We start from the raw sequence: 12,208 nt of genomic DNA on the forward strand, positions 1-12,208 counted from the left end.
GACTGTGTTTGTGCGTGTCTATGTGTGAGTGAGTGAAAGTGAGTGAGTGACAGTGAGGTAGTGAGTGAGGGCCAGTGACAGGTAGTGAGTGAGACTGAGTGTCAGTGAGGATGACTGACTCAGCGTGATTGAGAATGAGTGAGAGCAAGAATGACTGCATGCTAGTGAGAGTGGGTGTTTAAGAATGAATAAGAATGAAAGTGGGGGATCGTGTGTGACTGAATCAGAGTGAGAATGTGTGAGAATAATAGTGAGTGCACATAAGTGACAGGGTGAATATGACAGAGTGAGTGTGAATGAAGGAAAAAGAATGAGTGAGAATGTGTAACAATAAGTACGAGTGAGTAAGAATGATGGAGTGAGAGTAAGTGCAAGTGAGTATGAATAAGTAAGAATGAGTCAGATTAAGATTCAGTGAGTGAGTACGAGTAAGAGAGAGTGGCAGATAGTGAGTGAGAATGGATAAGTGCAAACAAGAATGAATGAGGGACTGTGAGAGAGTGAAAACAGGTGTGATTGAGTGAATGTGAGTGAGGGTGAGTGAGAGTGTTGTGTTATGCTTGCATGCCCGCCTTTTGCCCTGGTGCACTGGGCACGGAATCACAGCATCATTGGGGGAACGTTGCCTAAGAAGAATAATGCAAACCTATGTGAGAATACGTTGGCATGATGGACATACCAGCGATGCCTCACTAAAGGCTCCCAACATGTCCAAAGAACCCTCGAGGTTTGTAAACAAACCGCAGAGGTTCTGTCAATGGAACTCCCAGGATTAGTTTGTCTTCTAAATTTTATGGGAATCTGGAGGCATTTTCTAAAGCAAAGTGAGTAAATTAAATCTCACATGGAGTAAGAAACATATTTCTACCTACTTGTGTCTCTCCAATTCAGCAGATGCACAAGGCTAAGTAAACCTGCTCGGTTGATCATTTGTGACCATCTCAGGAGCCCTTGATGGCACTGACCCAGCAAGATGGGCGACAAGGCTGTGGGTAACCAGCCCAAATGTAGTCAGCCATCTTTTTAATAGTTCTTTAGAGGTAAGACTAGTATTGATGGTTTGGAAAACAACTACTGTCAATACTTAAAAAAAAAAAAAAAACTAAATTAGGTTCTGATTTATTTATCAACTGTTAAATTTCATGGCTCCCATTTCTGAGTAAAATTCTTGAGAAAATTGCTACCACTCAAGTGTCAGAATTTGTGGAAGCTGGTTGTACTTTGAGCTCTTCTCAAGCTGGTGTTGCTTCAGGTATGTGTTGTGCTCTCAGTTACATACAATCTTGGTCTGCTTGTAGACCAAGGAGGGCGAGACGCTCTCATATTCCTGGATCTCTCCGCAGCCTTCAAAACCATAGACCAGTGGTTCCCAACCTTTTGAATTTTGTGGACCCCCACTTTATCATTACTGGAGCCCAGGGACCCCCACTGAATCTTTTCTGGAACCCGGGGTCCCCCACTGAGTCATTACTGAAAGCTGGTGACCTAATCTGTTAATATTATTCAATTTTCAAGCAGTCGCGGACCCCCTGAGGAGGCTTCGCGGACCCCCAGGGGTCCCCGGACCACAGGTTGGGAACCACTGCCATAGACCATGTGATTGTGATGTAGAAATCAATGGCAAGATCTAGACTAGACCGTGTGACCTTGATGTCCAGGCTAGTTGACATAGGAGTCACCGGCCACTTCAAGAATTGCCCATGTGGCCATGGCGTTGAGGCTAGCGGACTTAGGAATCACCGACCACTTCAAGAATGGGCCATCTGATGTTGTTACTCAGGCTAGTTGACATAGGAATCACCGGCCACTCACAGAGTGGACCATTTGACCGTGGTGTCGAGGTTAGCTGACATAAGAATCACCGGCCACTTCAGGAATTGACCATGTGATTGTGGTGTCGAGGTTAGCTGACATAGGAATCACTGACCACTTCAAGAATGGGCCATCTGAGCATGGTATTGAGTCTAACTGACATAGGAATCACCTGCCACTTCAAGAATGGACCATGTGGCCCTGGTGTTGAGGCTAGCTGACTTAGGAATCACCGGACACTTCCAGAATGGATGTTGTGACCTGGGTGTCAAAGCTAGCTGACATAGGAAACACCGGCCACTTCAAGAATGGACCATGTGACCATGGTGTCAAGCCTAGCTGACATAGGAATCACCGGCCACTTTTTGAATGGACAATGTGATCTTGGGGTCGAGGCTAGCTGACTTAGGAGTCACCGGCCACTTCAAGAATAGACCATATGACCTTGGTGTCGAGGCTAGCTGACATGGGAATCACTTCCAAGTTCTCAAATAGACCATGTGACCTTGGTGTCCAGGCTGACATAGGACTCACCCGCCACTTCAAGAATGGACCATGTGGCCCTGGTTTTGAGGTTAGCTGACCTAGGAATCACCAGACATTTCACGAATGGACCATTTGATCCTGTGGGCCAGCCCGAAAACTTTGGGCTGCTCCCGTTGCGGGCAGAGGTGTTTTCCGCCAAAAGTAGGGGTGTGAAATAGAGGTGGCCATCTGATGTTAGCACTAGGTCTGGGGGTCAAGTGTCAAGGGCATCAAGCCCTTTGAAGCTTGCTGGCTCGGCAGTGCTCATTCCTTGGTGGAGGAGATGTAACATCTCTGACCAGGAAGGGCTTTGTTTTCGGGACCAAGAGACCAGAGACACTCTCCCCAGGTATCCAGACTTCTGGTGGTGGCAGGCCGATTTGAACTGGCCAGCAACCGTGCCAGGGTTGTGCAGGTTTTGCAGGGGCACCTCTAAGGTGGCCCCTGGGTACATTTTATAATAAATCCAACACTGGTACCAGTGAGAATGTATTACTCTGAGTTGTTTGATACCAACAACCCAGGGTTCACAGTAGCCATCATGTAGCAGGGGAACTGGTGATGACCAGTGTGCATTTGCTAGGGCTCCCCTGCACATTTAATATTCCTTAAGGTTTTGCAAAGACACAGTAGGGGAATAGTTGCCCAGGCAACTATATGCCCTCACATGCTTTATAGGGCACCCTGCCTTAGGGATGTAAGGCCTGCCTGCAGGGGGTGGCATACCTATAGTGCATGCAGTGTTAGTGGAAAGGGCACTCTTGGTGAGTGCCATGTCATATTTTCACATTTTAAACACACCTTGAGAGTGACACCAGTGGTGCTGGAGCTCTGGGGCGCCCTCTTCGATACCCATGACCTAGGCACCAGGGGTACCATTTACTAGGGGCTTACAGGGGTGACTGAAGTGCCAATACTAGTACAATTCTGGGGAAGAGATCTGGCCGTGGGTACCTGCTTAGCAGAGGCCACTTCTAATTTTGAAACCACATCATTTTTCAGGTAAAAAGTGGGGGCTTACCATGGAAAAAGAGGCCTCTCTCACACTTGGTGTCCAGGCTAGCTGACAGGAATCACCAGCAAGCTCTAGGATGTCTGTCCTCCTTTCTGACGGATCGAAAGTAGATCCCTGCTACCCCTCCTGACCCAGCATGCCCCTCAGGGATCCAGCTTACCAGCACCTCCTCGGATGGGCATGAGCTCCCTAGCAATGTTCCTAGAGGGTTCCTGTAGCTTCCGGAGGCTCCCTTCACTGTCCGGTTATCCACGCCTGACAACTCGCCCGGTCGCCTTCCTCTGAACGAAGAAGGAAGTTTGGGGGGGGGGGGGGGGGGGGGGTTAGTTTTCCCAACAATTACGCTGGCACATAGTGTTAAAATACATTATAGGATACGCAGGGCGCACAAGGTGGGCTTTAGGCAGACGCCCGCCCACAGGGCACCACTGTGTGACACACTACACTGGCTCCCCTTACACAGTCACCTGGTGAGGAGCAGATATCACAGGGTGGCAGGGAACGTGACAAAATAGCTCTGAGCCACTGTAGCTCGTTTTGGGAGGCTTTGAACTGCCCATGTCCATTACCAGGTGCAGAAACACCCCAGGGTATTGACAGCAGCCTGCAAGCTTTCGGGGTTCTTTTTGAGGAGGGGCTTGGGGCAGGCAAGGCCCCGCCCCCTCCTCACTCAGAGAGGTTCTAGTTGGCAGGTCTGATAAGGGTAGCAGAAAGGGAGGAGAATGCTGATTGGTGGGGGCACTAAGTAAGAACAATCTTTAAGCCTCCAAAGTTAGAGAGGGGGCGACTGTGTGTTTGTGTGTCTGTGCGTAAACATTGCAGCTGAAATCCGACAGACCCCTCACCATACCAAACTGAAAGCAGCTGTACCCCACTATTTACTAGAAAATACATTTATTGGGGGGTTGCAACACCCCAAACACTCACCTGAAGCTGCGCCCCAAAAATGAGTGGTGTCCACTGAAGGTGGGGTGAGGGGCGATGGGCAGGGAAAGAGAGGCCACGCCTGGGAGCAGAGGTGCATGGAGGGGGGAGGGGGCAGCTGCATATGGAGAGAGGGCGGGGGTGGGGGGAGGTTTCCAGGCGGCAGCGAAAGAGGTGAAAGGTTATCTTTTTATAGCGCCGACCTCTCAGCTCGGAGAGGAGGTGAAAGGCGGCAAGAGGGAAACGCGATAAGGCCTGGGTGTGAAAAGGGCCATCACCTGAGCTCCTGCAGGTGTGAGTACACTGGGGGGGAGGGGCATCACCTGAGCTCCTGCAGGTGTGAGGACACTGTGGGGGAGGGGCATCACCTGAGCTCCTGCAGGTGTGAGTACACTGGGGGGATGGGCATCACCTGAGCTCCTGAAGGTGTGAGTACACTGGGGGGGGGGGGGGGTCACCTGAGCTCCTGTACGTGTGAGTACACTGGGGGGTGGGGGGTGGACATCACCTGAGCTCCTGCAGGTGTGAGGACACTGCGGGGGAGGGGCATCACCTGAGCTCCTGTAGGTGTGAGTACACTGGGGGGGGGGGGGGAGAGGGGGCATCACCTGAGCTCCTGAAGGTGTGAGTACACTGGGGGGGGGGGGGGTCACCTGAGCTCCTGTACGTGTGAGTACACTGGGGGGTGGGGGGTGGACATCACCTGAGCTCCTACAGGTGTGAGGACACTGTGGGGGGAGGGGCATCACCTGAGCTCCTGTAGGTGTGAGTACACTGGGGGGTGGGCATCACGTGAGCTCCTGCAGGTGTGAGGACACTGTGGGGGGAGGGGCATCACCTGAGCTCCTGTAGGTGTGAGCACACTGGGGGGTGGGAATCACCTGAGCTACTGCAGGTGTGAGTACACTGGGGTGGGGGCATCACCTAAGCTCCTGCAGGTGTGAGTACACTGGTGGGGGGGGGGGAGGGCCATCACCTGAGCTTCTGCAGGTGTGAGGACACTGGGGGGGGGGGGGTCACCTGAGCTCCTGTACGTGTGAGTACACTGGGGGGTGGGGGGTGGACATCACCTGAGCTCCTGCAGGTGTGAGGACACTGCGGGGGGAGGGGCATCACCTGAGCTCCTGTAGGTGTGAGTACACCGGGGGGGGGGGAGAGGGGGCATCACCTGAGCTCCTGAAGGTGTGAGTACACTGGGGGGGGGGTCACCTGAGCTCCTGTACGTGTGAGTACACTGGGGGGTGGGGGGTGGACATCACCTGAGCTCCTACAGGTGTGAGGACGCTGTGGGGGGAGGGGCATCACCTGAGCTCCTGTAGGTGTGAGTACACTGGGGGGTGGGCATCACGTGAGCTCCTGCAGGTGTGAGGACACTGTGGGTGGAGGGGCATCACCTGTGCTCCTGTAGGTGTGAGCACACTGGGGGGTGGGAATCACCTGAGCTACTGCAGGTGTGAGTACACTGGGGTGGGGGCATCACCTAAGCTCCTGCAGGTGTGAGTACACTGGGGGGTGGGGGGGAGGGCCATCACCTGAGCTTCTGCAGGTGTGAGGCACTGGGGTGGGGCATCACCTGAGCTCCTGCAGGTGTGAGTACACTGAGGGGGCATCACCTGAGCTTCTGCCGGTGTGAGTACACTAGGGGGGGGGCATCACCTGAGCTTCTGCAGGTGTGAGTACACTGGGGGGGCATCACCTGAGCTCATCACCTGAGCTCCTGCAGGTGTGAGTACACTGGGGGGGGGGGGCATCACCTGAGCTCCTGCAGGTGTGAGTACACTGGGAGGGGCATAAGGTGTAAGTACACTGGGGGGGCATCACCTGAGGTTATCACCTGAGCTCCTGCAGGTGTGAGTACACTGGGGGGGGGGCATCACCTGAGCCCCTGCAGGTGTGAGTACACTGGGGGGGGCATCACCTGAGCTCCTGCAGGTGTGAGTACACTGGGGTAGGGGGCCATCAGCTGAGCTCCTGCAGGTGTGAGTACACTGGGGGCATCACCTGAGCTCCTGCAGGTGTGAGTACACTGAGGGGTACACTGGGGGGGATCACCTAAGCTCCTGCAGGTATGAGTACACTGGGGTGGGGGGCCATCACCTGAGCTCCTGCAGGTGTGAGTACACTGATGGGGGATCACCTTAGCTCCTGCAGGTGTGAGTACACTGGGAGGGCCATCACCTGAGCTCCTGCAGGTGTGAGTACACTGGGGGGTACACTCGGGGGGGCATCACCTGAGCTCCTGCAAGTGTGAGTACACTGGGGGGTATCACCTGAGCTCCTGCAGGTGTGAGTACACGGGGGGCATCACCTGAGCTCCTGCAGGTGTGAGTACACTGGGGGGGAGGGGCACCACCTGAGCTCATGCAGGTGTGAGTACACTGGGGGAGGGGCATCACCTGAGCTCCTGCAGGTGTCAGTACACTGGTGGGGGCATCACCTAAGCTCCTGCAGGTGTGAGTACACTGAGGGGCATCACCTGAGCTCCTGCAGGTGTGAGTACACCGGGGGTACACTAGGGGGGATCACATGAGCTCCTGCAGGTGTGAGTACACTGTGGGGGGGGCATCACCTGAGTTCCTGCAGGTGTGAGTACACGGGGGGCATCGCCTGAGCTCCTGCAGGTGTGAGTACACTGGAGGGGGCATCACCTGAGCTCCTGCAGGTGTGAGTACACTGGGAGGGCCATCACCTGAGCTCCTGCAGGTGTGAGTACACTGAGGGGTACACTGGGGGGGGCATCACCTAAGCTCCTGCAGGTGTGAGTATGCTGGGGGGGGCATCACCTGGGCTCCTGCAGGTGTGAGTACACGGGGGGCATCACCTGAGCTCCTGCAGGTGTGAGTACACTGGAGGGGGCATCACCTGAGCTCCTGTAGGTGTGAGTACACTGGGAGGGCCATCACCTGAGCTCCTGCAGGTGTGAGTACACTGAGGGGTACACTGGGGGGGCATCACCTAATCTCCTGCAGGTGTGAGTATACTGGGGGGGGCATCACCTGAGCTCCTGCAGGTGTGAGTACACGGGGGGCATCACCTGAGCTCCTGCAGGTGTGAGTACACTGGAGGGGGCATCACCTGAGCTCCTGCAGGTGTGAGTACACTGGGAGGGCCATCACCTGAGCTCCTGCAGGTGTGAGTACACTGAGGGATACACTGGGGGGGCATCACCTAAGCTCCTGCAGGTGTGAGTATACTGTGGGGGGGGCATCACCTGAGCTCCTGCAGGTGTGAGTACACGGGGGGCATCACCTGAGCTCCTGCAGGTGTGAGTACACTGGGTGGGTGGGCGTGGGCATCACCTGAGCTCCTGAAAGTGTGAGGACACTGGGGGGGCATTACATGAGCTCCTGCAAGTGTGAGTACACAGGGGGGCATCACCTGAGCTCCTGCAGGTGTGAGTACACTGGGTTGGTGGGCGTGGGCATCACCTGAGCTCCTGAAAGTGTGAGGACACTGGGGGGGGGGGCATTACATGAGCTCCTGCAAGTGTGAGTACACAGGGGGGCATCACCTGAGCTCCTGCAGGTGTGAGTACACGGGGGGCATCACCTGAGCTGCAGGTGTGAGTACACGGGGGCTAAATACAGATGAACATGCACAAGAGTCTGCGCAGGATGCGGGGAGGGGGCTTTCCAACAGTCCCTGCCAGCCGTGCTTTAAATGGACAGGTGCTGTCCGGTACTGAGTACTGGTCCTTCTCAGCAATGCTGTAATACATTCAATGAGAAAGTACCGGCGTTTCTCAGGCTCAAACTGGCAGGGCCATCGTAAGGATTTGGGGGGCCTAGGCAATGTTCCCTGTAAGGCGCGCGCACCTTTCCTTCCCCCATCGCGCAGGCCCCTTCGGCAAGCGCGCACGTTAATAAATAAGCCTTTTAGAGCGATATATGTGCTACCCTAAGGCAGATAATGTTCATATTTGAATCTGGATTGAACTGAATGGAAACAGCGTTTAAATGCCGCAGGGAGTGTTTTAAACATCATTTGGCGTACTTTAGCATACAAGCGAGCAAGTGAAATTTATGTTGAAAATTAATGGTTAATGAGCTAGGAAATGCTTCAGAACAGTATGAAATGTGCTGTTATCAACTTTTCCACCATTGTCATATTTCATAGTTGTTTATATGCATTATCACTTTCTCAGCTCAAATAAGCCTTTTAGAGCGATAGTCATGCTCTCCTATTGCAGAAAATGCTCATATTTGAATCTGGATTGAAGTCAATGAAAACAGCGTTTAAAGGCCGCGGGGAGTGTTTTAAACATCATTTGGCGTACTTTAGCATACAAGCGAGCAAGTGATATTTATGTTGAAAATTAATGGTTAATGAGCTAGGAAATGCTTCAGAACAGTAGGAAATGTACTGTTATCAACTTTTCCATCATTGTCATACTTCATAGTTGTTTATATGCATTATCACTTTCTCAGATCAAATAAGCCTTTTAGAGCGATAGTCGTGCTCTCCTATTGCAGAAAATGCTCATATTTGAATCTGGATTGAAGTCAATGAAAACAGCGTTTAAAGGCCGCGGGCACTGTTCCTCTGTTTTCTCTAACTGGGGTGTAGGTGGCACTTAACAGGTCATGTCCTTGGGGTGTGCAACCAGGTCACATAACTGCCTTGATGCCCTATTGCATGGGGCAATGATATCCCTTTTTTGCTTTAGTGGTATGGAGAGGCTAATGCCAAAGATCTTGGCTAGTTATGCGCTGCGTGCGCGGGAATGGTCAATTTCTTGGCGCACGTATCCTTGGCTGCAGCGCACAGAGACCGCACACTGCCGCACACAGTGGAAAAAAATTAGAGGGAACATTGGGCCTGGGGCGAATGTACTTTGGGGTAGGGTGACCAGATTTTGAGGAGCAAAAACCGAGACAGGTCAGACATAAAAGAAGGACTAAAGACTTTACTCTCACTTTTATATCTGGCATGTCCCGTTTTTTTTTTACATAGCTCTGTGAATGTGTGCCTATACAAGTGTGTGTGTGTGTGTGTGTGTATATATATATATATATATATATATATTAATATATAAACACTCACACACACATTTACAAGACTCCATATATAAAATTAGCTTTGGCATTGACCTCCCACCCTGCACCCCCAAACCACCCCCACCCACCTCTCTCTGCTCCCCCCTCCGTCTCTCTGCTGGGAGCAGACAGGGGAGTGTGCTGCCTGACAGTAACAGATAAATTACTTTAACTATTTCATATTTTACTTATGCTTCCCTACATGATCTGACCTTTGTCCCAAAAACCGGGACATTTATTTAAAATTAAGAAGTGTTGGGACACTGGGACAGTCCTCTAAAAACCGGGACTGTCCGCGAAAATCCGGGACCTCTGGTCACCCTAACTTTGGGGGGCCCTGTTGGAAACAGCTTTGAATTTATGATCCAGTTTCAGCTCTTTCAGTGCCACTTTGGAAAAGTGCCACTGGTCCAAATTCATCAACGTGTTTACATCCTGTACTCAGGGACGGCGAGGTGTGTATTGGATATTGTAACACCAGCAGCTCGGTAATATTACTGCAAATAATCTCGGCTCGAGAGTAGCAGCGCTTGCTTATTGCATTCACAGCGCTGCCTGCCAGGCTGGTGTGACCCTGGTTTCACGGCAGCGCCAGCTCTCTGCCCTGCCCGAGGTGTTAGCCACTCATGAGAAGCTGGCACTGCCCACGTGCACTGGTAACCGGAAGCGGTGACCTCTTAACCTTGCAATGACCTTTATTAAAAGGACATTTCCATCCATCCGCATCTAAACAGATGCTGAAGTGTGCGTTAACTTTGGTAAATCCATAATTACGCAGGACCAACATGGCAGCGAAGCCGCACAAAACCGCTGGCCCTGCTACAGACCCCCCACCGCCAGTGGCACCCCCCCGAGGAGCTCACGCTACAACAGAGCTTGATTGGGGCGCCTAGAAGCGTAATTTTACATGAAATCTCTTTGAAATTGGGTTATCATCAAAGACAGAAGTGAAATTAGGAATAATTAAGGAAGAAAGATATTAAATAAAAAGAAAGAAATTAGGAGAGAAAGAATTGAAGAAACAAAGAGAGGAAGAAATGAAATAAAAAATAGAGAAAGGAATGAAATCAGAAGGAAAGAAGAAAACAAAGAAAGAAACAAAAAAGAAAGAAGGAAAGAAAGAAATTAAATGAGAAAGAAAGAAATGAGATATGAAAGAAATGAAATATGAACGACATAAATGAAATAAAAAAGAAAGAAATGAAATAAAAACGAAAGAAATGAAAAAGGAAGAAATTAAATAAAAAATATAGAAATTAAATAAGAAAGAAGGGGAGGGAGGGAGGGCCGGGGAGCCCCCAGGGGTCTGGTCTCCACAGGTGCATCTCTCTGGTGCCCCCTCTTTCGTCAAACAGTTTTCACCCCCGATCTGCTACTTTAGTTTAACTTTTGAGCGCCTTTGGTGTCTTCCACACTCTCTGAAAGAGGATCCACTGGATCACACACAGGGATCGCCTAGGGATCCCACGCCTGTCCCCCTCACTCACACATGACTCAGGGCACACGTCCTGCTCCCCAGGATCTGCAGGTTACAACAGGCCGAGCATCACTCACCTCTGTGCCCCGGGTGGGCCCGGTGCCCCCCGTGGTCCTCCTGGGTGGTCGCCCCCAGGGCCAGCGCCTGCAGCCCGACCAGCAGCAGGCAGAGCCGGGCCATGCTGCACAGGTGCGGCGAAGGATGTACAGCGCCTCCTGCGCCCTGCACTCCTCGGGGCGCTACACAGGCAGAACCTGGTGTCAGCGGCGATACCCCAGAACAGCTTGGGGTGCAGAGAGCAGCTCTCAAGCACTGCCCGGGGTTCAGGGGGCGGCCCCACAGCACAGCCTGGTAGGCAGGTTACAGGCACAGCCTATGTGCAGCAGGAACTTTGCAGGCGCAGCCTAGGGAGCTCAGTCAGGCAGATGACAGTTCTCGAAGTCTGTACTGGAACAGGTATCTCACCCCCTCAGGCACTACAGCCCCTCTCCGGCACAGTCTGGGTGCAGCAGGTATCCGACCCCTTCAGGCACTACAGGCACTGCAGGCACAGCCTGGGTGCAGGAGGTATCCGACCCCCTCAGGCACTACAGCCCCACTCCGGCACAGTCTGGGTGCAGCAGCTATCCGACCCCTTCAGGCACTACAGGCACTGCAGGCACAGTCTGGGTGCAGCAGGTATCCGACCCCCTCAGGCACTAAAGCCCCTCTCCGGCACAGTCTGGGTGCAGCAGGTATCTCACTCCTTGGGCACTACAGCCCCTCTCCGGCACAGTCTGGGTGCAGCAGGTATCTCACTCCTTGGGCACTACAGGCACAGCAGGCACAGCCTGAATGCTACAGATATCTCACTCCCTTGGCGCTACAGGCGCCAATCCAGCACAGCTCTGGGTGCAGCAGGTGTTTCACTCCTTGGGCACTACAGGCACTGCAGGCACAGCCTGGGTGCAGCAGGTGTTTCACTCCCTTGGCGCTACAGGCGCCTCTCCAGCACAGTCTGGATGCAGCAGCAGGCGGGCTACGCGCACAGCCTGAGTACAGCAGGTATCTCACCCCCTTAGGCACTACAGGCACTGCCCGCGTGAGAGCTGCAGGCAGTGCGGGTGTCCCTGCAGCCGCCACTCACCTCTTGCCTTTTATAGAAGCGCAGGCAAAGTCCGCAGGGAGCTGAGACCGCCCAGGGGCGGCGAGGGCAGAGCGGCCAGGACAGAGGCGGGGGAGGGACGGGCAGTGAGGCAGGACACTGCACAGGGGTGAGACAGGGCACTGAGCAGGGACAGGCAGTGAGGCAGGGCACTGCACAGGGACAGGCAGTAGGACAGGGCACTGCCCAGGAAAGAAAGCGATAGAGGACTGCACAGGAAGGAGAGTGAGACAGAGCACTGCACTGGGAGAGGTAGTGAAATAGGGCACTGCATA

The 12,208-nt window shown here is 53.2% G+C and overlaps 1 protein-coding gene across 3 annotated transcripts in view; it reads right to left on the minus strand.

Annotated features, from left to right (window-relative positions):
- CA9 (carbonic anhydrase 9) overlaps positions 1 to 11,936 on the minus strand; it is a 324,823-nt gene extending 312,887 nt beyond the window's left edge. The window contains exon 1 of one of the 3 annotated variants that reach the window (XM_069205726.1): positions 10,867 to 11,936. In XM_069205726.1, the coding sequence (XP_069061827.1) occupies positions 10,867 to 10,969 (103 nt within the window). In that variant the 5' untranslated portion in view covers positions 10,970 to 11,936. The remainder of the gene's footprint in view (positions 1 to 10,866) is intronic. The other 2 variants (XM_069205727.1, XM_069205728.1) reach the window with 2 other exon arrangements.
- Positions 11,937 to 12,208: the final 272 nt, after the last annotated feature.

The sequence above is a fragment of the Pleurodeles waltl genome, chromosome 1_2 (genome assembly GCF_031143425.1).
Source record: "Pleurodeles waltl isolate 20211129_DDA chromosome 1_2, aPleWal1.hap1.20221129, whole genome shotgun sequence".
NCBI classification, from domain to species: domain Eukaryota; kingdom Metazoa; phylum Chordata; class Amphibia; order Caudata; family Salamandridae; genus Pleurodeles; species Pleurodeles waltl.